Genomic DNA, 26,946 nt, shown 5'->3' on the forward strand with positions numbered 1-26,946 from the left:
GAAATGAAATAACTGACAGTTTAACAATCTGCTGCACCACAACCCTCAACGATATTTAAGGTTCAATTTCAGCAGAAAATGGAAGATTTCCACATAATCTTGATAATAATTTCAGATTTCTTCATTTCTCTCCACATGTTTAGTCATGTAGATGAAGGACAGGGTTTAATCTGTGTCTGTGAATAACAACACTTATTGTTCATCCTGACAAACATGAAGCGCACAATCTGTTATAGAGGCCTGACAAGTTTAATTCATATTAATTCAATGATTAATGAAATTCTTCACATCATTACTTCAGTAAACAAAGTTTTATAATAACCTGCATGTAATTGAAATTCTCTGGACATTTTCTTCCTCTGTGCTGCAGTTAGACACCAGTTTGTTTGTTCATCATGTTGATGTTCCTCTCATTTACATAAAGCACATATGGAGGATTTTATTTATTTTATTTTCCTCCACAGCAACATCCGTGTATGAATTCCCCGGTCACACTCTTCCCTCTCACTCCTAATGCTGACATGGACATCGATGAAAATAGTTCTAATATAATATAACTATAACTAAAATACTACATTTTAATAGTTTAAACACTGAAATCATCAATAGTAGTTTCTGTTATTATTATTATTATTATTATTATTATTATTATTATTATTATTATCACATGTGATTCAGTTAGATATAAAACATTTTCTCTTTCTGCATCACGCTGTTTTTTCACTGATGCAAATTCAGTGAATGTTTTTTCCTGGAGCCACATTTGGGTATGATCGAGACGATCTCTCCTGCTGAACACATCGTCCTTTATTACTGATGTCACTTCACCCACATGCTGAAGTGTTAAAGTTATATTAATGTACAGTATGGAGGAAGTACAGGGGTTTGGGGTTTTTTTTTTATTATTATTTTTTAAAAATTTATTTACCTATTTACATGTCAGCATCACATGATCGTGTGGATGTTAAAGGGGTTTGATTTGAACATTAAGACTCCATTCAGCAGCGAGCACCTCATCAGGTAAGACTGCAGCACTTTACCTGGATCTGTTCACCTGATCACGTTCTCATATCACTGATTAGTTATTGACAAATTCACACACTGCTTTTATCATTTACACTTCACACACACAGCCAGCTCTCTCTGACAACAAGCCCTTCTTCTGATACAAGTCCTCTTTATTATTATTATTATTATTGTTATTATTATTATTACAGTATTCCAGGTGTGTATGTTTAACCCTGATGTTGGATGTTAAACCCACAGGACATCACCATGGTAACCGTGTCAGTTCTGCTCCTTCTGCTCTCAGGTAAAAATTCTAATGAATATGTTTGAATAAAATGCAGCTTTAGACTTCATGTGCTGAGTTTAAACTGTTGTTATTTTTATTTAAATGGCACTCTTTAGATTCGTTCCTCCAAATGTAGTGGTGTTAAAGATGATCAGGTGAACACCACGCGCTCCTGCCTGAATAATCACTTCCATTTAAACTTCCTGCTTGAATTAACACGGTGGAATAAACAGATATAGATTTATTTTCTTTATTTCACAAATATTACAAACTTCTGTTCATTCAAATCTCCACCAGAGCGCAGAAGTGTTATTTACACAGAATTTTATAACATTAAAAAACAATATTGATGTTTTATTTAGATGCGTGTGAAATGAAAGCTCAGTTTCCTAAACCAAGTCCAGTAATGAAGAGAGAAATGTGTAAATAAATGAAGTTGTTGTGAAATAAAGCCTCTGCTGTGAGAATCAGTAAACGGTGTGGAGGACATTAATGGCTGATGTTCACTCCCAATGGGTTTACTGTAATGAAGAAACTGCTGTGTAGAGAATCAGTGAGTTTATATAAAAGTGTGTCATTAAACTGTGATGGATGTGAGGAAATTGGTGTACGAGTTCGTGACGTATGTACATGAGCTGAATGATCAGATCCGATCGAAGCAGTGTAACGGACACGCAGCATTAAAACACTGAATCATTTACCTGAACGGTTCTTTCACAAAGGTCAAGCGGTTCTCTTTCCGCTCTGTAACTGCTCTCAGGGACTAAATGTGGCCGCTAGATGGCGGTGTTTACTGACTGGAAGAAGCAAGTCATGTATGTGAGCTTTTGTCCACAGAATTGCAGAATTAAGTAAGATGTAATTCCTCATTAAAGTGAATGATCTTTTTTTCTCGGGTAAAACTGATTCCTGTTCAGTTCAGTGGTTTAATTTCAGCTGAAACTCACAGAACACAAGATCACTAAACTGTTTAGCTCCATGACTGAGTTAGAGTACAATAATAATAGCTGCTGTAACACTCGTCCTGAACAAGCAATGAGCGGCATGTAAACACTACAATAAGACAGAATTAATAAATCATAAACTGCCTTTGCTGAGTGAGTTATGAGAGTTTATACACAGTTCAGTGTCGAGGAGAGAGACGAGCTTCCAGAAGGACCAGATTATTAAACAAACAAACAAACAAACAAACAAACAAATCCTCAGGTGCTGCTACAGAGCTGTGGTAGTTAATAGCTAGTGTTTGTAAAATTCTAAAATATATCGTTTCACTTCAGCAGGTTACGCTGATTGTAATTAGCCATGATTAGGCATCATATGAAATGATTGTTTTGAAATAATAGGGCTGTAATCTGCATTTTATATGGAAGCTAGAGATCGGAGATCATCAGTTCATGAAGCGTGTCGTTACGTGATGAAGGAAGAAACTCCACCTTTAAAGTTACTGACTTATTTCTCAGTCTTCAGTCAGGAGGAGCCTGTGGGCGGTGGAGATGAGATATGAGCAGGAAACCAGACAAAAGACAGGCTTACCTTACACACATCTTTTTTATTCCAGCAATGTTTAGATAAAATATCAATAAATCCATACAACCCTGAATGAAATGTAGGTTATTCATGCCATAGAAACAGACATAGCTTTCGTTAAAACATGTATTTCTTGTGTTTTTAAATAGTTTTTGTTGTTTAATGTAGACAGTTTAAGCATTGAGGTTGATTGCAGTCAGGCAGGACATCAGTTTTCTACAGCTAGTCTACATTTAAAACCAGGTTAGTGGTGAACTGAATTTGTGGTGAAAGTCATTCTTCAGCTAATATGTAGGCGATTATTGTGTTCTTGGCTTTATTAAAGGAAATAAACTGATGAATGTCCCTGTGCTTTAGCAGACACCCAGACCCGAGTCCTCTAATGCAGAGGAGCATTTTATACTAAACACCGCGGAGAAGAGTGTAACCTGCAAACTTTACCTTCTCAAACGTATTTATAAAAATGAATCCTAATAAATTTCACACGGACACGATCCACTGAGAAATAGTTTCGTAGGTGCAATAAACTTACAGTCTCCTTTCCTCCAAGCAACAGACGTAATTGTTCAGCTGCTGATTAAGCAAATAAAACACATCACTCGAGTAAACTTTCAAATACATAAGCAAATGAGAATCATTAAACTTCTTAACACCCTCGGAAATACTATTTATGTGAAACCATTAGATATTGTCATCCTTTTAACTCGTTTATCAGACACAGCTCTTAAACATCTCTCCTACTCAAATCACCTGCACGCTCTCTTCCACATCTGTATAAAGCTCCAGCTGTTCACATCTGTATGAAGCTCCAGCTGTTCACATCACAGTGTTTTCACTTTTCTGAGTCACTTCACCAACAGACCGCTGTTCTGGAGTCAGTCTCTCAGTCTGAAAGGAAAACAGCACATAGTCGTTCATCCTCATCACATTTCCCTCCATCATCTCTGTCCTGATTCATTAACAGGAGAAATTTCTTCCACAGCTTTTTCTCCTCCAGTCCACAGCCGTCTCACTACGTTCCAGATCATTCCGAGTGGCATGACTCAGACTGCGGCTCGGGCAGCTTGCAGAGATAATTACATCGACCTCGTCACTGTGTACTCTGATGAAGACAACACTGACCTGTATAATATGAAGCCTTATGGGAATTGGAGATGGATCGGTCTCTATCGCAGTGTGTTCAGTGAGAAATGGTCTAATGGTGATCCTGTAACATTCAGAAATCTGGCAGGGGTTTGTGGGACATCAAGCTACTGTGCTGCTATGAAGGCTGATGGTTCATGGGAAAGTCTTCAGTGCACAGAGACGCGATATTTCATGTGCTATGAAGAAGGTAACGTCTGACTTAAAATTCATATTGTAATGTATATTTATAATAGATTTTTAAAATATATATAATGTTTAATATAATGTGTTATTGTAAACATTAAGGCCAGGATTTTCTAATAATAATAATAATTATAATTATATATGTGTGTGTGTGTAATTTTTTTATATATATATAATTTTTTTTTTTTTTACCTCCACAGATGTTTCTTCACAGACTCCTAATTATCATCTAATCCTTGAGAATAAGACCTGGTCTGGTGCTCAGCGTTACTGCAGGGGGAAATACACTGACCTGGTCAGTATCAGAGATCAGCAGCAGAATGAAGAGGTGAAGATTAAAGGGTTAAACAGCACCACGTCCTTCTGGATCGGCCTGCTGTGTGATGACTGGCAGTGGACCGATGGAGGAAACTCCACCTACAGAAACTGGGCCTGGGGGAGTGGTCATCCTCTATCATCACCATACGACTGTGTAGTAGTATTGAGTGGATGGGGATGGAATTCAGTACCGTGCAGTAATAATTACGTCCCTCTGTGCTACGGTAAGTGTGGACTTTCCAAACAGTAAAATTGTCTCAGCAATCTTCTGTATGATGACTAGAACACAGCTGGTGTGAGTCTCTGTCTCTATAATAATTACACATGCTATAATATATGTTATATACTATAATATATGCAGTCCACTCCTGTATATATTATATTATATAATGTAGTATGTAGTAAGGGTGTCAATCGAAAACTATCAACAAATGGAAAAATAAATGTCTGATATGAAGAGAGTCCGTGGATGAAGTCGTGTCTCTCATGAAAGAACGGGAAACTTCACTAACGGTTCGCGACGGTGGCAGGCAGCCAATCAGATCTGATTTCTGGGAAAATGAGTTAGCCAATGATATTTGAGGTTACAGTTGGGCCCGCCCACTGCTGACAAAAATATAAAAGTATTCGCGCGAGCAGAATAGAGATTTTCCCTCATGTGAGCGTTAACACCGCGCTCGGATTTTTGGCATGGATCCATAATACCTTTTTGTGTGATCAAAATACGTTCTTGCGCGTGCAGAAATTTCACGAAAAATAACACCATAGGGGGCGCCCCAAATAAGGTGACGCCCCAAATAATGTGACGCCCCAAATAAGGTGACGCCCCAAATAAGGTGATGCCCCAAATAATGTGACGCCCCAAATATGGTGACGCCCCAAAATAAGGTGACGCCCCAAATAAGGTGACACCCCAAATACGATGACGCCCCAAATAAGGTGACGCCCCAAATACGATGACGCCCCAAATAAGGTGATGCCCCAAATATGGTGACGCCCCAAATAAGGTGACGTCCCAAATATGATGACGCTCCAAATATGGTGACGCCCCAAATAAGGTGACGCCCCAAATATGATGACCGCCAAATAAGGTGACGCCCCAAATATGGTGACGCCCCAAATAAGGTGACGCCCCAAATAAGATGACGCCCCAAATATGGTGACGTCCCAAATATGGTGACGCCCCAAATATGGTGACGCCGCAGATAAGGTGACGCCCTAAGCGGTTGCCTATGACGCCTCCTGACGGTCCTGTGTCTACTGCACGGTGTGTACAGCACTCGGAGCCTCTGTCAGGAGATATCACCTGCATCAGATTCAGCACTTTTCTCTTTACCTCTCCACCTTCACTTTTGTAAAGTCTGATAACCTTTAGATTCCATCTTCTTTTAAAGGTCTCCAGGTCATCGAGCCTCTCCCACAAAACCTGGTTTTCCTTTTCAAGCTGAGTCTCCTGCCTCTCCGTGACTGACACTTTGCCTTTCATGTTCTCCACCTCCTTTCCAGTGAAATCCAAACACACAATAATATGCTGGACTGAACTGTCTTCTCTAACCACGCTTTCTGTGGACTACAACTTCTCATAAAAGTCTGTTTTGCTGAAATTTTCTCAGAGGCTCAAGTAGCATCACATTCAGTACTTCTGATTCAAGCTGTGGTTCTTTTCTCAGGCGGGGTTTTGCCTTTTTAGTTTTTGGGTAGTTTTGTGTAACCCAACCGCTGGGTTAGTGGCTGGGTCATTTTCACTTCATTTTCACAGTTGAATCAGTGCACCCCTCCCCCACCCCGACACCTCAGCCCAGCTCCTTGGGTCAATTAAACTCAGTTTGAATTCTCCTCAGGTGGAGGTAGTGTTTTTCACACGGACAGACTGCTAGATGTATTTGGAGAAACAAGTTTCGTATCAATGTATTTATCCATGAAACCTTTCCTTTACATTAGAAACAGCAAAAATGTGCGATAACAGTCCAGTTTATATGACACTAAATGCACCGCTATCTTCGTTAACTTTGGTGAACTTGTTTGTAACGCCCACTGGATCATAAGGTGGTTACTCAGGGTTTTTTTGGATGTTTTAAATGTCTCCTTTGATCAAAATCTGACATTTTCATTTTAAATATATCACTTGACACGCTTAATTGCCACGTCACCTGATCGCAGCAGGTCTATAAATAGGGGTGATGTTACACAAGCTTCAGATTCTGGTCACGCATGAGGGCGCTTTATAATGGCGTTTTATTTCATAAATGGGTTCCTATTTCCAGGATTACTTTTACCCTTTGAAAATGTCAGATATACCACATTATAAACAAATATGTCAGCATGGTATCTCCTTTATTTATACACTACAAGGTGTTCAGAAATGTATTGCTAGAGCTGCCAAAGTGGTGTTTATAAACAGACTGAAGTAAATCACTTAAATAAGTCATATATAAACGGCACCTGTGAACCGCGCCGTCAGCCTTATTATCTGAAGTGAAGACACAATCCACAGGCCTGCCCCACAGTCCCTTCTCAGGGACCAAGGTTACATGTGTAACCCAGACGTTCCCTTTCAAAGGGAACTCGATGGTGCGTGAGCTTCACGCTGTGGGAACGAGAATACCCACTCCGTCATACTGAGGGTACGGCCTGTTCAAAGATCCGAGCCCGAGGGTCACTGCGAGACCCTCGAGCACGGAGTGGATCGTATATCCAGGCTGTAATATCCAATAAATGTAAACTGCCCCAATAAAGCTCCAGCTGTTCACATCTGTATAAATCTCCAGCTGTTCACATCTGTATAAAGCTCCCGCTGTTCACATCTGTATAAATCTCCAGCTGTTCACATCTGTATGAAGCTCCAGCTGTTCACATCTGTATAAAGCTCCAGCTGTTCACATCTGTATGAAGCTCCAGCTGTTCACATCACAGTGTTTTCACTTTTCTGAGTCACTTCACCAACAGACCGCTGTTCTGGAGTCAGTCTCTCAGTCTGAAAGGAAAACAGCACATAGTCGTTCATCCTCATCACATTTCCCTCCATCATCTCTGTCCTGATTCATTAACAGGAGAAATTTCTTCCACAGCTTTTTCTCCTCCAGTCCACAGCCGTCTCTCTACGTTCCAGATCATTCCGAGTGGCATGAATCAGACTGCGGCTCGGGCAGCTTGCAGAGATAATTACATCGACCTCGTCACTGTGTACTCTGATGAAGACAACACTGAACTGAATAATATGACAACTTATTGGAATTGGAGATGGATCGGTCTCTATCGCAGTGTGTTCAGTGAGAAATGGTCTAATGGTGATCCTGTAACATTCAGAAATCTGACAGGGGTTTGTGGGACATCGAGCTACTGTGCTGCTATGAAGACTGATGGTTCATGGGAAAGTCTTCAGTGCACAGGGACGCGATATTTCATGTGCTATGAACAAAGTAATGTCTGACTTAAAATTCATATTGTAATGTATATTTATAATAGATTTTTTTAACATATAATGTTTAATATAATGTGTTGTCATTGTAAACATTGAGGCCAGGTTTTTATAATAATAATAATTATTATACAGTGAGGGAAAAAAGTATTTGATCCCCTGCTGATTTTGTACATTTGCCCACTGACAAAGAAATGATCAGTCTATAATTTTAATGGTAGATTTATTTGAATAGTGAGAGACAGAATAACAACAAAAAAAATGAGAAAAAAGCATGTCAAAAATGTTATAAATTGATTTGCATTTTAATGAGGGAAATATGTATTTAGTATAAATACATATATGTATATGATAGACTGATCATTTCTTTGTCAGTGGGCAAACGTACAAAATCAGCAGGGGATCAAATACTTTTTTCCCCTCACTGTATGTGTGTGTAATTTTTTTTTTTATCTCCACAGATGCTTCTTCACAGACTCCTAATTATCATCTAATCCTTGAGAGTAAGACCTGGTCTGGTGCTCAGCGTTACTGCAGGGGGAAATACACTGACCTGGTCAGTATCAGAGATCAGCAGCAGAATGAAGAGGTGAAGATTAAAGGGTTAAACAGCACCACGTCCTTCTGGATCGGCCTGCTGTGTGATGACTGGCAGTGGACCGATGGAGGAAACTCCGCCTACAGAAACTGGGGGAGTGGTGAACCTCAGCCATCACCATACGACTGTGTAATATCGAGTGAATGGGGATGGAATTCAGTACCGTGCAGTAATAATTACGTCCCTCTGTGCTACGGTAAGTGTGGACTTTCCAAACAGTAGAATTGTCTCAGCAATCTTCTGTATGATGACTAGAACACAGCTGGTGTGAGTCTCTGTCTCTATAATAATTACACATGCTATAATATATGTTATATACTATAATATATGCAGTCCGCTCCTGTATATATTATATTATATAATGTAGTATGTAGTAAGGGTGTCAATCGAAAACTATCAACAAATGGAAAAATAAATGTCTGATATGAAGAGAGTCCGTGGATGAAGTCGTGTCTCTCATGAAAGAACGGGAAACTTCACTAACGGTTCGCGACGGTGGCAGGCAGCCAATCAGATCTGATTTCTGGGAAAATGAGTTAGCCAATGATATTTGAGGTTACAGTTGGGCCCGCCCACTGCTGACAAAAATATAAAAGTATTCGCGCGAGCAGAACAGAGATTTTCCCTCGTGAGCGTTAACACCGCGCTCGGATTTTTGGCATGGATCCATAATACCTTTTTGTGTGATCAAAATACGTTCTTGCGCGTGCAGAAATTTCACGAAAAATAACACCATAGGGGGCGCCCCAAATAAGGTGACGCCCCAAATAATGTGACACCCCAAAATATGATGACGCCCCAAATATGGTGACGCCCCAAATAAGGTGACGCCCCAAATATGGTGACGCCCCAAATATGATGACGCCCCAAATATGGTGACGCCCCAAATAAGATGACGCCCCAAATATGGTGACGCCCCAAATACGGTGACACCCCAAATACGGTGACGTCCCAAATAAGGTGACGCCCCAAATATGGTGACGCCCCAAATAAGGTGACGCCTCAAATATGGTGACGCCCCAAATATGATGACGCCCCAAATATGGTGACGCCCCAAATAAGATGACGCCCCAAATATGGTGACGCCCCAAATATGGTGATGCCCCAAATATGGTGACGTCCCAAATAAGATGACGCCCCAAATATGGTGACGCCGCAGATAAGGTGACGCCCTAAGCGGCTGCCTATGACGCCTCCTGACGGTCCTGTGTCTACTGCACGGTGTGTACAGCACTCGGAGCCTCTGTCAGGAGATATCACCTGCATCAGATTCAGCACTTTTCTCTTTACCTCTCCACCTTCACTTTTGTAAAGTCTGATAACCTTTAGATTCCATCTTCTTTTAAAGGTCTCCAGGTCATCGAGCCTCTCCCACAAAACCTGGTTTTCCTTTTCAAGCTGAGTCTCCTGCCTCTCCGTGACTGACACTTTGCCTTTCATGTTCTCCACCTCCTTTCCAGTGAAATCCAAACACACAATAATATGCTGGACTGAACTGTCTTCTCTAACCACGCTTTCTGTGGACTACAACTTCTCATAAAAGTCTGTTTTGCTGAAATTTTCTCAGAGGCTCAAGTAGCATCACATTCAATACTTTAAATAGTTTTTGTTGTTTAATGTAGACAGTTTAAGCATTGAGGTTGATTGCAGTCAGGCAGGACATCAGTTTTCTACAGCTAGTCTACATTTAAAACCAGGTTAGTGGTGAACTGAATTTGTGGTGAAAGTCATTCTTCAGCTAATATGTAGGCGATTATTGTGTTCTTGGCTTTATTAAAGGAAATAAACTGATGAATGTCCCTGTGCTTTAGCAGACACCCAGACCCGAGTCCTCTAATGCAGAGGAGCATTTTATACTAAACACCGCGGAGAAGAGTGTAACCTGCAAACTTTACCTTCTCAAACGTATTTATAAAAATGAATCCTAATAAATTTCACACGGACACGATCCACTGAGAAATAGTTTCGTAGGTGCAATAAACTTACAGTCTCCTTTCCTCCAAGCAACAAACGTAATTGTTCAGCTGCTGATTAAGCAAATAAAACACATCACTCGAGTAAACTTTCTAATACATAAGCAAATGAGAATCATTAAACTTCTTAACAGCCTCGGAAATACTATTTATGTGAAACCATTAGATATTGTCATCCTTTTAACTCGTTTATCAGACACAGCTCTTAAACATCTCTCCTACTCAAATCACCTGCACGCTCTCTTCCACATCTGTATGAAGCTCCAGCTGTTCACATCACAGTGTTTTCACTTTTCTGAGTCACTTCACCAACAGACCGCTGTTCTGGAGTCAGTCTCTCAGTCTGAAAGGAAAACAGCACATAATCGTTCATCCTCATCACATTTCCCTCCATCATCTCTGTCCTGATTCATTAACAGGAGAAATTTCTTCCACAGCTTTTTCTCCTCCAGTCCACAGCCGTCTCACTACGTTCCAGATCATTCCGAGTGGCATGACTCAGACTGCGGCTCGGGCAGCTTGCAGAGATAATTACATCGACCTCGTCACTGTGTACTCTGATGAAGACTACACTGACCTGTATAATATGAAGCCTTATGGGTATTGGAGCTGGATCGGTCTCTATCGCAGTGTGTTCAGTGAGAAATGGTCTAATGGTGATCCTGTAACATTCAGAAATCTGGCAGGGGTTTGTGGGACATCGAGCTACTGTGCTGCTATGAAGACTGATGGTTCATGGGAAAGTCTTCAGTGCACAGGGACGCGATATTTCATGTGCTATGAAGGTAAATTTTTATATATTATTATAACTTTAAAAATATATAATGGTTAATATAATGTGTTGTCATTGTAAACATACAAATAAATTTGGATTTTGTTTGTTTTTTAATTTCCACAGATGCTTCTTCACAGACTCCTAATTATCATCTAATCCTTGAGAGTAAGACCTGGTCTGGTGCTCAGCGTTACTGCAGGGGGAAATACACTGACCTGGTCAGTATCAGAGATCAGCAGCAGAATGAAGAGGTGAAGATTAAAGGGTTAAACAGCACCACGTCCTTCTGGATCGGCCTGCTGTGTGATGACTGGCAGTGGACCGATGGAGGAAACTCCGCCTACAGAAACTGGTGGAGTGGTCATCCTCTATCATCACCATACGACTGTGTAATATTGAGTGAATGGGGATGGAATTCAGTAGCATGCAGTAATAATTATCCTCCTCTGTGCTACAGCAGTAAGTGTGGACTTTCCAAACAGTAAAATTGTCTCAGCAATCTTCTGTATGATGACTAGAACACAGCTGGTGTGAGTCTCTGTCTCTGATATCACTCTAAATCATCCTCCTCCTTTTGGGGTTTTCTGTCTCTATCAGTTTCCATCCATGTGAGTGATGAGGCTCTGAGCTGGGAGGAAGCGCTGGATTACTGTCGTGACGGGAACAGGGCTGGAATTCTCAACATCGATTCTGAATCTGAACAGGAAGAGCTGGAGTCTGAGCTCAGGAGGAGGCGTGTCCCCCCAGGGAATCTGTGGGTGGGGCTTGGACCGAACCGTCTCTCTGAGATGAAGGTGTCGTCCGGGCCGCTGACCTGCGAGGACGTAGAGAGACAGACAGAACCTCCGCTGTCTCACTGCGCTGCTGACACACACACTGCAGAAGCAGCACCTGATTATGTGATGGACTCTGCTGAACTTCGAGTCGTGTGTAAATTGAAATAAAAGGCGGTTTTCTCCATGCTGGAAGAACAGAGCACTGCACAGTTGAGTGTTTTCCAGCACTAACTCACCTGAACCCTTCATTATGCATGTGTTCACTAGGTGATGAGTTGAATCAGGTGTCATAGAGCAGGAAAAAGCCTAAAGTGTGCAGGAACTGTTCACACACGCAGAGCTTTACACACCAATTCACATTCACCAGAATATCCACAAGATGTACTTAAGGCTTTCAGACGAATTCATACAAATACACACATTTTTAAGATATTAATCCTTTTCTCCATAATTCTTAAGATACAATTTATTCATGTTTCTTTTCTATTAAATCAATATATAATAAGAAATATAATTTTATTAATTTCTCTTGTGATATCTTTTGTGTTGTTTCTCTTCATTTGCAGCAGGCGAGTGTTTGTACATTTAATGATCTGATTCTACTAAAGTAAAGTTTTTGGGTTTTGGGGTTTAGTAGCTGAATAAACACTAATGTTGAGTTTAGAAACTATTGATGTTCTATATTAATAAAATGTAACCCGATATTTTTACAGTAATAAAGTTTTCATATTCTAAACGTGACTGTGTCTTTATTTATCAAAAAGTGTGTCTTAAATGTCGTTATGTTCATTATTATTATTTCACATTTACATTTATTCATTTCGCAGACGCTTTTATCCAAAGCGACTTACAAATGAGAAAATACAAGCAAAGTTATATATCAAGCAGAGAACAATACAAGTAGTGCTACCATACAAGATCCATTAATTGAGTTCCAGAAGAAGCAAAGTGCACAGAGTAGAGGTGTAAGTGCAAATTTAAAAAAAAAAAAAAAAAATTTTATGAGTTGGTTAGGTGTTCATGGAAGAGGTGGGTCTTTAGCTGTTTTTTGAAGATGGTGAGAGATTCTGCGGTCCGGATTGAGGTTGGAAGTTCATTCCACCACTGAGGAACAGTTAGCGTGAAGGTTCTGGAAAGGGACCTTGCGCCATGCTGAGTGGGAACTACTAAACGTCGGTCGCTAATCGATCGCAGATTGCGAGAGGGAACGTAGGCCTTCAGGAAAGAGTTGAGTTAGGGGGTGCTGTTCCTGACAAGGTCTTGTAGGTGAGCATCAAGGCCTTGAATTTGATGCAGGCAGCAACAGGAAGCCAGTGGAGGAGATGAAGAGGGGTGTGACATGGGTTATCTTGGGCTGGTTGAAGACGAGGCGCGCTGCAGCATTCTGAATCATCTGAAGGGGTTTGATGGAGCTGGCTGGGAGGCCCGAGAGTAGTGAGTTGCAGTAGTCCAGTTTTGAGATAACAAGAGCCTGGACTAGTATCTGTGTAGCCTGTTCGGTGAGGTAGGGTTGGATTTTCTTGATGTTGTAAAGGATGAACCTACAGGCCTGTGCAGTTGTTGAGATGTGGTCTGCAAAGGTCAAGCTGTCATCAAGAATCACCCCAAAGTTTCTGGCCGTCCTGGTTGGCATGAGTGTGGTTGAGCTGAGCTGTACAGTGAGGTGGTGGTTGATTGAGGGACAGGCTGGGATGAAACGAAGCTCAGATTTTGCCAGGTTGAGCTTAAGATGGTGTTCCCTCATCCAGACCGAGTTGTCCGACAGGCAAGCAGAGATGCGTGCAGAGACAGATGGCTCATCAGGCTGGAAGGACAAATAGAGCTGGGTGACATCAGCATAGCAATGATATGAGAAGCCATGAGACTCAATCACCTGCCCTAGAGATGTAGTGTAGATAGAAAAGAGGAGTGGACCCAGAACTGACCCCTGTGGAACGCCAGTTGTGAGTTGCTGAGTTTCAGAAATACCTCCCCTCCACAACACCTTGAAGGATCTGTCAGAGTGATAGGATTCCAACCAGCGCAGAACCGTTCCAGTGATGCCCAGGCTGGAGAGAGTTGACAGGAGGATCTGATGGTTCACAGTGTCAAAAGCAGCAGAGAGGTCAAGTAGGATGAGGACAGATGATCTAGAGGTTGCTCTTGCTAATCGTAAGGCTTCAGTGACGGAAAGCAGAGCAGTCTCTGTGGAGTGATTGCTCTTGAAGCCAGACTGCTTGGTGTCCAGGAGGTTGTTCTGTGTGAGAAAATTGGAGAGTTGATTAAAAACGGCTTTTTCAAGAGTTTTGGAAAGAAAAGTGAGGAGGGAAACAGGTCTGTAATTGTCAACTACAGCAGGGTTAAGTGATGTTTTTTAAGCAGTGGGGTAACCCGGGCCTGCTTAAATGAGGTAGGGTATGTGCCAGTAGAGAGGGATGTGTTAAAGATGTGTGTGAGTGCATTTAATAGTGTGGGAGAGATGGAGTGAGGAAGGTGAGAAGGGATAGGGTCAAGAGGACAGGTTGTGAGATGGCTAGAGAGGAGGAGTTTAGAGACATCAGTCTCTGAGAGGAGAGAGAAGGAGCCGGTCATGGAGGAGGAGCCGGTCTATGCATGTCTGGGGTTGAGAACTGGTTCCTGATTGATGTAACCTTGTTGGAAAAGAAAGCCAACAAGCCTTTAATATCTGTATACCATGTTGATATTTCTGTAAAGCTGCTTTGAGACAATGTCTATTGTAAAAAGCGCTATACAAATAAAAATAAATAAAATAAATAAATAAATAAAGTGGCAAAGTCATCTGCAGTGAGAGAGGTGGGGGAAGGAGTAGGAGGGGGACAGAGAAGAGAGGAAAAGGTTTTGAAGAGAGTGCGAGTGTTGGGAGAACTACCAATCTTCTCTTGGTAGTATGTGGCTTTATCAGTGGAGATGTTATTGGAAAAAGAGGAGAGAAGTGTCTGGTAATTGGTTAGGTCAGTTGGGTTGTTAGATTTGCGCCATTTCCTTTCAGATGCTCTTAGTTTGGCCCGGTTGTTACACAGAGCTTCTTAGAGCCAAGGGCTAGGGGTGATGTGCGAGCAGGTCTGGAGGTTAGGGAGCAGATGCTGTCAAGAGAAGATGTTAGGGTGGAACATAGCATGTCAGTTGCGGTGTTCAAGTCAAGTGAGGAGAGGTGGCTATCAGAGGGAAGTAAAGTTGTGACAACGGAGGAATAATGTGAGGGGGAAAGGGAGCGAAGATTGCGACGAAAAGAGATAGAGCAGCTGACCATCCAGCAGCTGACGGGAGAATATAAAAGGGCGATCCTCCGCTCGCAAAAAGAGAGAGAGAGCCCCCGAGGCATGCATGATAACCTGTCTTGTGTTTCTTGCAGAGAAATTGGAGGAAACAGGATTTCGCCCCCTGGCTGCACATGCGGTGCTCACTGACCGCAGAACGGGACCGCAGCTGCTTGGAAAGCCCCCAGCATGGCCCCGGCAGCCCCGTAAACGACACTGGTGCCCTAGCACTTCACCCCACTGCACTTAAATAAACTCTGCACGTTTGCCTCAGAAACAGTCTCCTGTGTGTCTGTGCTCATCCCACCGCCGTCTAAGCTCGCTACACTGGTGGAGGATGCGGGCATGAGCACAGACCCGCCCATATATAAAAAAAAATTAGGCAGCACCTAATGGAGGCCAGCCTCCAGCAGCAGACCATGATGCAGCAGCTCGCCCAAAGCCTACAGGTCGCAACCCAGGAGCTTCTGGCCCTGAAAACACCTGCGGCTGCCACACCTCACCCTGATCCCGGCCGAGACGCCCGACACTTTCTTCCCCACCTGACCCCAGAGAATAACATCGAGGCCTACCTAGAAGCCTTCGAACGGGTCATCCACTGAGAGGACTGGGGCATCGAAGAGTGGCCACGCATTCTCGGCCCACTGCTCTTTGGAGAAGCGCGCACGGAGTGTTACGCCCTCTCTCTGGAAGAAGCAGGGGACTACGGAGAAGTAAAGAGGGAGATCCTGGTATGTGGGCAAAACCCCCACCAGGCAGCGGCGGAGATCCACCGATGGAGCTGCAGGCTGGGAGCCAAGCCACTTGGGCAGATGGACACCCTCCTGCACCTCACCAAGAGGTGGCTCCAGCCAGACCTGTACACCGCCACCGAGCTTGTAGAAAAGGTGGCCATGGATCGGTTCCTGAGAACTCTGCCGCCCACAGAACGCCAGGCCGTGGGAATGCAAGCTCCCAGGACACCCAAGGAACTACTAACTGCCCTGGAATGCGCCCTGACCACCCTAGCGCTCGGCAGGGACGGACAGCAAACTCTTAGCCCGCCTAGAAGGGGCCCGCCACACCGGCCCGAATGCCAGCGCTATGCCGAGGAGAGAAAGCACAACCGAAGCCATCCCACCTACGGGAAGCCCAGGGACAAGCCCATGCCGATAGAGCTGGACCGGGGGACACCGAAGAAGGCCCAGAAACCCTGGCCGACAGGGTGTGCCCTCCGCACGCTGGACCCGCCAAAAGCGCCCCAGCGAGTGAAGGAAGCATGAGTGCGGCAGGCCTACATGGCCCGAGGCGAGGAGGACGCCGTGACAGAAGGTGAGCCGCGCACACACCCTAACCCAATCTCGTCTGTGTTTCAACAGGTGAACCGGCAGGGGACCTTCGGCCAAGAGCAGAAAGAGGACAGCCACCTGAAACATTGCTGGGCCCAGATTGCTGGTGCTTCAGATCGAGGGGGTTGACCAGAGTCCAAACCAGAGACTCTCCTCCTCCTGCTTTCTGATCAGGGGAGGCCTGCTGTACCACCGGACCAACTGCAGAGGGGAAAACATGGACCTTTTGGTAGTCCCCAAGACCAGAACGCAAACACTGATACACCTGGCCCATGCCATCCGCTCAGGGGCCACCTGGGGGCACGAAACACCCTGGAGAAGCTGAAAGATCGCTTTGTCTGACCAGGGATGGATGCAGAGGTCTGGGGCTTCTGCCAATGATGACCCCAGTGCCAACGCAAGGCCCCGAGGAAACCCCCGCCGGTGCCCCTTATCCCGCTTCCCATCATAGGCGTCCCCTTCAAGAGGATAGGCGTGGACCTCGTCGGGCCGCTCCCAAAATCCGCCCGGGGTCATGAATACATACTGGTCATTGTGGACTACGCCACCAGGTACCCCGAGGCGGTGCCTCTACGTTAAGCCACCTCCCGTAATGTCCCTAAGGAACTGGTGCTCCTGTTCAGCTGTGTGGGGATCCCGAAAGACATCCTGACAGACCAAGGTACCCCTTTTGTGTCAAAATTAATGTCTGATCTGTGTCGGCTGTTGCAGGTGAAACACCTAAAAGCATCCGTCTACCACCCACAAACGGATGGGCTGGTCGAACGGTTCAACCAAAACGTTGTACCAAATGTTGCACCGGGTGGTAGACGAGGAAAGGAGGAACTGGGACCTCCTCCTGTCTTACGTCCTCTTTGCCATCCAGGAGTGCCCCCAAGCGTCCATGGGCTTCACACCCTTCGAGCTCCTCTTCGGACGGTGACCTCGAGGACTGCTGGACGTGGCACGGGAAGCATAGGAAGAACAACCCTTGTGTTAATGGGTAAATAATAAATATTTTAAACTCTTCAGTGAAATCTACTTTCAGCTATTAGCATGAACTATTAGAAAAAACTGCGGTAAGATCAGCATATAACTTTATGTTGATTTTTTTTTAAGTGATTAAAATGTTAATAAGCTTCTCACATTCCATCTGAAGTGTGTTGTGAGTGTGTTTATACTTTAAAAGACACTCTATGTGCTTCATCAGGGACTTTATCAGGCTCAACAAATCCTACATCCTATTTTTCAACAAACAATAACTTCAGCATGTAAAAGTGTATAAAGATTTGACTTTTACCTCTCCTGGATATTTGTGTTACACATTTTACTCCACAGAGATTAAGTTCATCCTCCTAACAAAACTGTGTTATTAAAGAGTCAAAAATCTCTTTACACATTATTGTACATAAAACAAAAACACATAACAAAAAGATCAAACCCCATAATAGTCCTTCTTACTTCTAACAAAGATATTTCTGAGAATTACCTTTTCATAAAATCTTGTACACTGTCAATATTTATCACCTTATGGCTATAAACTGTATATAGCCGTCACGTTCCAGATCACGAAACATAGAGTGGACTACAAACATGGCTGCTGACTACAACTCCCAGAATAATATGCTGCCTTGAGCTTTTCCAGTGAGTCTTCAACTATTCTACATAGGGTAAAGAAGTAGATGAACAACTCCTCATCCTCAAGCAGGGAAACCAGAGTGCTGCTGAATTCACGCTGTACTGCACCCTAACCACTGGCAACAGCTGGAACGAAATGCTACCGCAAAGTAGAATACCAGCAGGGCTTAAATCAGGATATTCTCACTGAACTTGCATGCCATGATGACGTAACCTCGCTAGACTCCATCTTTGGCCTCTCCGTCTGTCATGACCACAAATAACCTCCATCACGGAAGTCCAAACACCTGAGACTATGCAGCTAGGGCAAGCCATGTTGAAAGATGTGGAACGCCAAAGGTACACACGCTCTCTGACATTCAGAAGTTTATCTCTTCCTCTAAGGCCAGTTTCACTACAAGGACTTCTCTGCTGCATTTGTCAGAAAGAACTTCTTCAAAAAGAAAAAAGCCACTGGGTGACATTTAGGTTTTTCACCAAACCACTGCGACAGCACCGCCCCATGCCTGTCTCAGAAGCATCCACTTCCACCACAAAGGGCCTGGACGGGTGAAGGTGCTTCAAAATAGGGGCCGATGGAAACACTTCCTTAAGGTGTTGGAATCAGAAGTTTGCACTTTGTGTGCTGAAGATGAAGTCGCTAGGATCCTACCTGTAAACTCCTCCGACTGCCCACACCACCAGAGGTGGGTAGAGGAGCCAAACCTTTTGATGAAGTAAAGGTAATAATGTTAATAAGGACTTGAGTAAGAGTACTAAAGTGTCCAATGAGAAGACGACTCAAGTAGCAAGTTACTAGTTACTTCAGATCTGATTCAAATGAAGGAATAATCCCGAATCTCAGGGTGTTTTCACACCTGGCTTGTTTGGAGCATTTGTTTGGGAACCTAGTGCGTTTTCTGCCTTAGTTCGGTTTGTTAAGACATGAACACTGCAGTCGCGCTCGGATCCGCAACAAAACAATCACAACTCCGAGTAAACGGACTCTGGAGCGGTTCGCTTGGGGTCAGTGTGTGAAGTGTACATTGATTTATCAGTTTTCCAGATTAACTAGTTGGTGTAATGCAGATGTTTGCTTCAGCAAAGAGACGTGTACAAAGATTTTGTAATAATTTCCTTTCATTTCCACCAGCGTGTGTTTTGAAATTGTTGAACAACACTGTGATGATTGTTTGTGTGTCACACTCATGCAAATCCAATGTGTGTGTTTTCCTCTGATTTCTTCTTGGCACAACATTTGCGTATGATTTCCTGCTCAACACTTTCCCCGTTTTTGTTTCTTATTTCACCAAAATGCTGACATCCGAACGATAAATAATGATAAAATAATAGGCTAATAAAATATAATTATAAAATAAGAAAATCTGCATTTAGTTTGTGGTTCAACCATTTCCATATTTTCAGGATTATGCTTTAAAAGAAAGATCAAGGGTGTTTTTTAAATATAATTTTTAGTGAGGTTTTGTTTGTGTGTGTTTAAATAAAACCTCGTCAGAGATTTTGATGGATAATTTCTGATAAAACGTATTAAATGAAATTATAGAGGCTAAAAGTGCTATTTTAAAAGACTTCTGTATGGAGGATGTGCAGGGTTTGGGATTTTTTTGGGACCAATTTGCATGTCAGCATCACGTGATCACGTGGATGTTAAAGAAGTTTGGTGCTTTTTTTTAGTAGCACCTCGGTCAGGTTCTGAGCGAGCCGAGCCGATCCTAAATGTGAGCCACGCACTGAGGGAGTATGGATTCTCCTTAACGAGTGGTACTGTACTGTGCCTGAATAAATGTGTGTCATTTAATACATACTTTGCACATGTTTTAACTATTAATTGAAAATGTTGTAGCATTTCTCTCATTACAGATAAAATTACAACAAAGTTTCTGTCTTAGATTTTTACATCTCGCTCGTTACCGTTTTCCAAACAGGCGTTTATCCAGCTCCCCCCTGACTCTAACAGAACACCAGTTCCTGTTGAACCTGCTTTATTTGTTTATCAGCTCCTGTTCTCTCTGATCACGTGATCGTGTGGATGTTAAAGGGGTTTGATTTGAACATTAAGGCTCCATTCAGCAGCGAGCACCTCATTAACACACACTTCTCTTGAAATATATATCACTTTGGAGAACTTTATTGCGAGTTTGATGTAACAGTGTAATCAGTGCTTTTGAAATCTGTATTTAATACAGGAGGTTACAGATCAGAAATGACCCCATTCTGCTATAAATAATGATTATTACAGTAATAACACATCACTGCTGTACTGCTTCTGTTTAATTACAACTCACTTAATCACAGTGAAATGAAATAACTGACAGTTTAACAATCTGCTGCACCACAACCCTCAACGATATTTAAGGTTCAATTTCAGCAGAAAATGGAAGATTTCCACATAATCTTGATAATAATTTCAGATTTCTTCATTTCTCTCCACATGTTTAGTCATGTAGATGAAGGACAGGGTTTAATCTGTGTCTGTGAATAACAACACTTATTGTTCATCCTGACAAACATGAAGCGCACAATCTGTTATAGAGGCCTGACAAGTTTAATTCATATTAATTCAATGATTAATGAAATTCTTCACATCATTACTTCAGTAAACAAAGTTTTATAATAACCTGCATGTAATTGAAATTCTCTGGACATTTTCTTCCTCTGTGCTGCAGTTAGACACCAGTTTGTTTGTTCATCATGTTGATGTTCCTCTCATTTACATAAAGCACATATGGAGGATTTTATTTATTTTATTTTCCTCCACAGCAACATCCGTGTATGAATTCCCCGGTCACACTCTTCCCTCTCACTCCTAATGCTGACATGGACATCGATGAAAATAGTTCTAATATAATATAACTATAACTAAAATACTACATTTTAATAGTTTAAACACTGAAATCATCAATAGTAGTTTCTGTTATTATTATTATTATTATTATTATTATTATTATTATTATCACATGTGATTCAGTTAGATATAAAACATTTTCTCTTTCTGCATCACGCTGTTTTTTCACTGATGCAAATTCAGTGAATGTTTTTTCCTGGAGCCACATTTGCATATGATGGAGACAATAGTCCTTTATTACTGAGATCATTTCACCCACCTGCTGAAGTGTTAATGTTATATTAATATACAGTATGGAGGGAGTACAGTGTTTTTTGGGGGGTTTTTTTAAACCTATTTACATGTCAGCATCACATGATCGTGTGGATGTTAAAGGGGTTTGATTTGAACATTAAGACTCCATTCAGCAGCGAGCACCTCATCAGGTAAGACTGCAGCACTTTACCTGGATCTGTTCACCTGATCACGTTCTCATATCACTGATTAGTTATTGACAAATTCACACACTGCTTTTATCATTTACACTTCACACACACAGCCAGCTCTCTCTGACAACAAGCCCTTCTTCTGATACAAGTCCTCTTTATTATTATTATTATTATTGTTATTATTATTATTACAGTATTCCAGGTGTGTATGTTTAACCCTGATGTTGGATGTTAAACCCACAGGACATCACCATGGTAACCGTGTCAGTTCTGCTCCTTCTGCTCTCAGGTAAAAATTCTAATGAATATGTTTGAATAAAATGCAGCTTTAGACTTCATGTGCTGAGTTTAAACTGTTGTTATTTTTATTTAAATGGCACTCTTTAGATTCGTTCCTCCAAATGTAGTGGTGTTAAAGATGATCAGGTGAACACCACGCGCTCCTGCCTGAATAATCACTTCCATTTAAACTTCCTGCTTGAATTAACACGGTGGAATAAACAGATATAGATTTATTTTCTTTATTTCACAAATATTACAAACTTCTGTTCATTCAAATCTCCACCAGAGCGCAGAAGTGTTATTTACACAGAATTTTATAACATTAAAAAACAATATTGATATTTTATTTAGATGCGTGTGAAATGAAAGCTCAGTTTCCTAAACCAAGTCCAGTAATGAAGAGAGAAATGTGTAAATAAATGAAGTTGTTGTGAAATAAAGCCTCTGCTGTGAGAATCAGTAAACGGTGTGGAGGACATTAATGGCTGATGTTCACTCCCAATGGGTTTACTGTAATGAAGAAACTGCTGTGTAGAGAATCAGTGAGTTTATATAAAAGTGTGTCATTAAACTGTGATGGATGTGAGGAAATTGGTGTACGAGTTCGTGACGTATGTACATGAGCTGAATGATCAGATCCGATCGAAGCAGTGTAACGGACACGCAGCATTAAAACACTGAATCATTTACCTGAACGGTTCTTTCACAAAGGTCAAGCGGTTCTCTTTCCGCTCTGTAACTGCTCTCAGGGACTAAATGTGGCCGCTAGATGGCGGTGTTTACTGACTGGAAGAAGCAAGTCATGTATGTGAGCTTTTGTCCACAGAATTGCAGAATTAAGTAAGATGTAATTCCTCATTAAAGTGAATGATCTTTTTTTCTCGGGTAAAACTGATTCCTGTTCAGTTCAGTGGTTTAATTTCAGCTGAAACTCACAGAACACAAGATCACTAAACTGTTTAGCTCCATGACTGAGTTAGAGTACAATAATAATAGCTGCTGTAACACTCGTCCTGAACAAGCAATGAGCGGCATGTAAACACTACAATAAGACAGAATTAATAAATCATAAACTGCCTTTGCTGAGTGAGTTATGAGAGTTTATACACAGTTCAGTGTCGAGGAGAGAGACGAGCTTCCAGAAGGACCAGATTATTAAACAAACAAACAAACAAACAAACAAACAAATCCTCAGGTGCTGCTACAGAGCTGTGGTAGTTAATAGCTAGTGTTTGTAAAATTCTAAAATATATCGTTTCACTTCAGCAGGTTACGCTGATTGTAATTAGCCATGATTAGGCATCATATGAAATGATTGTTTTGAAATAATAGGGCTGTAATCTGCATTTTATATGGAAGCTAGAGATCGGAGATCATCAGTTCATGAAGCGTGTCGTTACGTGATGAAGGAAGAAACTCCACCTTTAAAGTTACTGACTTATTTCTCAGTCTTCAGTCAGGAGGAGCCTGTGGGCGGTGGAGATGAGATATGAGCAGGAAACCAGACAAAAGACAGGCTTACCTTACACACATCTTTTTTATTCCAGCAATGTTTAGATAAAATATCAATAAATCCATACAACCCTGAATGAAATGTAGGTTATTCATGCCATAGAAACAGACATAGCTTTCGTTAAAACATGTATTTCTTGTGTTTTTAAATAGTTTTTGTTGTTTAATGTAGACAGTTTAAGCATTGAGGTTGATTGCAGTCAGGCAGGACATCAGTTTTCTACAGCTAGTCTACATTTAAAACCAGGTTAGTGGTGAACTGAATTTGTGGTGAAAGTCATTCTTCAGCTAATATGTAGGCGATTATTGTGTTCTTGGCTTTATTAAAGGAAATAAACTGATGAATGTCCCTGTGCTTTAGCAGACACCCAGACCCGAGTCCTCTAATGCAGAGGAGCATTTTATACTAAACACCGCGGAGAAGAGTGTAAGAACTTCTTAACAGCCTCGGAAATACTATTTATGTGAAACCATTAGATATTGTCATCCTTTTAACTCGTTTATCAGACACAGCTCTTAAACATCTCTCCTACTCAAATCACCTGCACGCTCTCTTCCACATCTGTATGAAGCTCCAGCTGTTCACATCTGTATGAAGCTCCAGCTGTTCACATCTGTATGAAGCTCCAGCTGTTCACATCACAGTGTTTTCACTTTTCTGAGTCACTTCACCAACAGACCGCTGTTCTGGAGTCAGTCTCTCAGTCTGAAAGGAAAACAGCACATAGTCGTTCATCCTCATCACATTTCCCTCCATCATCTCTGTCCTGATTCATTAACAGGAGAAATTTCTTCCACAGCTTTTTCTCCTCCAGTCCACAGCCGTCTCTCTACGTTCTATGCGATTATGGATAGCATGACTCAGACTGCGGCTCGGGCAGCTTGCAGAGAAAATTACACCGACCTCGTCACTGTGTACTCTGATGAAGACAACACTGACCTGTATAATATGGTGCCTTCTGGGTATTGGAGATGGATCGGTCTCTATCGCAGTGTGTTCAGTGAGAAATGGTCTAATGGTGATCCTGTAACATTCAGAAATCTGGCAGGGGTTTGTGGGACATCGAGCTACTGTGCTGCTATGAAGGCTGATGGTTCATGGGAAAGTCTTCAGTGCAACATGGCAAAATATTTCATGTGCTATGAAGGTGAAATTTTATATATTATTATAACTTTAAAAATATATTAAGTTTAATATTTTAGAATATAGTGTAATCAATGTGTAACTAATATTTGGATATGTTAATCTAATATATATTGTTAATAAAGTATCATCTAATATCTATAACCAACATTTAGAATTATTTCTAAGACGCATAATCTAAATCCATAGTGCACTTGTTGATCAGATTATATTCTGTGTGTATTGAGTTAGATGAATTCTGTGTCTCACTGAACAGTAATTGTTCTTCTGTGTCAGCCCGTACCTTTCTGCACAGCAGTCCTAATCTAAAACTATAAAACACTTTTAGTCACCTTACATTCTAAGGGTGTACATTTGGAACCTTGTGTTTTGTCTAAAACAGCGTTACTCTAAGACAGTAAAATATCAATGAGACAGTCACCAAAACTGTGTTTTCAACCAAAGCCTTTAAGCTTGCAAATCAGTGTCAAAATAACAGATCAGACTTCCAGGAGGAAGCGTACCAGGTTGGGGCTATAGGGTGAATTATGGGACAAAGTAAAAACCGTGTTCTGGTAAAACATTTAAGAAAATACAACTGACAACGCATGTGCCATATATGTAAGGTATCATATGGATATGAATAATTAACTAAGGCAATGGAGATTGGTTTGTTTCTAGAAAGAAAGGGTGAAAGCCCCGCCTTGGGATAATTTTACTACTTCAGAAAAGTATATAAAGACATGTTTGTGATTGTATAATTCAGACTTTCTGCAGACTGTCTCATTTTGTTGTTTCAATAAAGTTTAATTACTTTTTAACATCTACTAACCCTCTGTCTCTGAAGGTTTTTATTATGCTGGAAAGATTATTAGCCACGACATAATGTGTTGTCATTGTAAACATACAAATTTGTTTTTGTTTTTTAATTTCCACAGATGTTTCTTCACAGACTCCTAATTATCATCTAATCCTTGAGAATAAGACCTGGTCTGGTGCTCAGAGTTACTGCAGGGGGAACTACACTGACCTGGTCAGTATCAGAGATCAGCAGCAGAATGAAGAGGTGAAGATTAAAGGGTTAAACAGCACCACGTCCTTCTGGATCAGCCTGCTGTGTGATAACTGGCAGTGGACCGATGGAGGAAACTCCACCTACAGAAACTGGAACTGGGGTAGTAGTTATCCTCCATCATCACCAAATGACTGTGTAGTACTATGGCAGGGGAAATGGGAATCACATCCATGTAATCATCTTCACTACCCTGTGTGCTATGGCAGTAAGTGTCAACTTTCCAAACAGTAAAATTGTCTCAGCAATCTTCTGTATGATGACTAGAACACAGCTGGTGTGAGTCTCTGTCTCTGATATCACTCTAAACCATCCTCCTCCTTTTGGGGTTTTCTGTCTCTATCAGTTTCCATCCATGTGAGTGATGAGGCTCTGAGCTGGGAGGAAGCGCTGGATTACTGTCGTGACGGGAACAGGGCTGGAATTCTCAACATCGATTCTGAATCTGAACAGGAAGAGCTGGAGTCTGAGCTCAGGAGGAGGCGTGTCCCCCCAGGGAATCTGTGGGTGGGGCTTGGACCGAACCGTCTCTCTGAGATGAAGGTGTCGTCCGGTCCGCTGACCTGCGAGGACGTAGAGAGACAGACAGAACCTCCGCTGTCTCACTGCGCTGCTGACACACACACTGCAGAAGCAGCACCTGATTATGTGATGGACTCTGCTGAACTTCGAGTCGTGTGTAAATTGAAATAAAAGGCGGTTTTCTCCATGCTGGAAGAACAGAGCACTGCACAGTTGAGTGTTTTCCAGCACTAACTCACCTGAACCCTTCATTATGCATGTGTTCACTAGGTGATGAGTTGAATCAGGTGTCATAGAGCAGGAAAAAGCCTAAAGTGTGCAGGAACTGTTCACACACGCAGAGCTTTACACACCAATTCACATTCACCAGAATATCCACAAGATGTACTTAAGGCTTTCAGACGAATTCATACAAATACACACATTTTTAAGATATTAATCCTTTTCTCCGTAATTTTTCTTTCAAATTTATTAAAGTTGTTTCTTTTCTATTATCATATCTATATATAATAAGAAAATATATTTTTTTGTCATTTCTCTTGTGATATCTTTTGTGTTGTTTCTCTTCATGTGCACGGTGGCTTAGTGGTTAGCGCCTCACACCTCCAGGTCGGGGGTTCGAGTCCCGCAGGGGCCCTGTGTGTGTGGAGTTTGCATGTTCTCCCCGTGCTGCGGGGGTTTCCTCCGGGTACTCCGGTTTCCTCCCCCAGTCCAAATACATGCATGGTAGGCTGATTGGCGTGTCCAAAGTGACCCTGAAGGATAAGCGCTACAGAAGATGGATGGATGGGTTTTAGTAGCTGAATAAGCACTAATGTTGAGTTCAGAAACGTTTGATGTTCTTTCTTAATAAAATGTAACCTGATGTTTTTACACTAATAAAGTTTTTATTTATATAAAAAAAGTGTCTCTTAAAAGTCCTTAGGTTCATTATTATTTGATCAGTTCTGTG

General features: G+C 41.9%; 3 protein-coding genes across 4 annotated transcripts; all 3 read left to right on the plus strand.

Moving 5' to 3' along the window:
• Positions 1 to 756: 756 nt before the first annotated feature.
• LOC128624518 (macrophage mannose receptor 1-like) lies at positions 757 to 4,718 on the plus strand. 2 transcript variants are annotated; one of them, XM_053652234.1, is made up of 4 exons: positions 757 to 1,171; positions 1,267 to 1,312; positions 3,804 to 4,154; positions 4,351 to 4,718. In XM_053652234.1, the coding sequence occupies exons 2-4, from the start codon at positions 1,276 to 1,278 to the stop codon at positions 4,716 to 4,718; spliced, it is 756 nt and encodes a 251-aa protein (XP_053508209.1). In that variant the 5' UTR covers positions 757 to 1,171; positions 1,267 to 1,275. The 2 variants fall into 2 exon arrangements, with proteins under 2 accessions (XP_053508209.1, XP_053508210.1); XM_053652235.1 differs by having other exon boundaries at positions 757 to 1,020.
• A 6,051-nt stretch (positions 4,719 to 10,769) lies between these two features.
• On the plus strand, positions 10,770 to 12,735 carry LOC128624282 (macrophage mannose receptor 1-like). Its single transcript, XM_053651805.1, has 4 exons — positions 10,770 to 10,786; positions 10,895 to 11,242; positions 11,356 to 11,691; positions 11,830 to 12,735. The coding sequence occupies exons 2-4, from the start codon at positions 10,951 to 10,953 to the stop codon at positions 12,174 to 12,176; spliced, it is 975 nt and encodes a 324-aa protein (XP_053507780.1). The 5' UTR covers positions 10,770 to 10,786; positions 10,895 to 10,950; the 3' UTR covers positions 12,177 to 12,735.
• Positions 12,736 to 21,463: 8,728 nt separating this feature from the next.
• Positions 21,464 to 26,878, plus strand: LOC128624475 (secretory phospholipase A2 receptor-like). The gene is made up of 5 exons (XM_053652158.1): positions 21,464 to 21,480; positions 21,727 to 21,772; positions 24,078 to 24,425; positions 25,339 to 25,680; positions 25,819 to 26,878. Exons 2-5 carry the CDS (start codon positions 21,736 to 21,738, stop codon positions 26,163 to 26,165), a joined length of 1,074 nt encoding a protein of 357 aa, XP_053508133.1. The 5' UTR covers positions 21,464 to 21,480; positions 21,727 to 21,735; the 3' UTR covers positions 26,166 to 26,878.
• Positions 26,879 to 26,946: the final 68 nt, after the last annotated feature.

The sequence above is a fragment of the Ictalurus furcatus genome, chromosome 20 (genome assembly GCF_023375685.1).
Source record: "Ictalurus furcatus strain D&B chromosome 20, Billie_1.0, whole genome shotgun sequence".
NCBI lineage: Eukaryota > Metazoa > Chordata > Actinopteri > Siluriformes > Ictaluridae > Ictalurus > Ictalurus furcatus.

Coding starts and splice junctions, on each gene's coding strand:
- LOC128624475 (XM_053652158.1), top strand. CDS start 21,736: ATGGTAACCGTGTCAGTTCTGCTCCTTCTGCTCTCAG. Junction 21,773..24,077: donor TCTGCTCCTTCTGCTCTCAG/GTAAAAATTCTA, acceptor TTTCTTCCACAG/CTTTTTCTCCTCCAGTCCAC. Junction 25,681..25,818: donor CTACCCTGTGTGCTATGGCA/GTAAGTGTCAAC, acceptor TGTCTCTATCAG/TTTCCATCCATGTGAGTGAT.
- LOC128624518 (XM_053652234.1), top strand. CDS start 1,276: ATGGTAACCGTGTCAGTTCTGCTCCTTCTGCTCTCAG. Junction 1,313..3,803: donor TCTGCTCCTTCTGCTCTCAG/GTAAAAATTCTA, acceptor TTTCTTCCACAG/CTTTTTCTCCTCCAGTCCAC. Junction 4,155..4,350: donor TTTCATGTGCTATGAAGAAG/GTAACGTCTGAC, acceptor TTACCTCCACAG/ATGTTTCTTCACAGACTCCT.
- LOC128624282 (XM_053651805.1), top strand. CDS start 10,951: ATGACTCAGACTGCGGCTCGGGCAGCTTGCAGAGATAATTACATCGAC. Junction 11,243..11,355: donor ATATTTCATGTGCTATGAAG/GTAAATTTTTAT, acceptor TAATTTCCACAG/ATGCTTCTTCACAGACTCCT. Junction 11,692..11,829: donor TCCTCCTCTGTGCTACAGCA/GTAAGTGTGGAC, acceptor TGTCTCTATCAG/TTTCCATCCATGTGAGTGAT.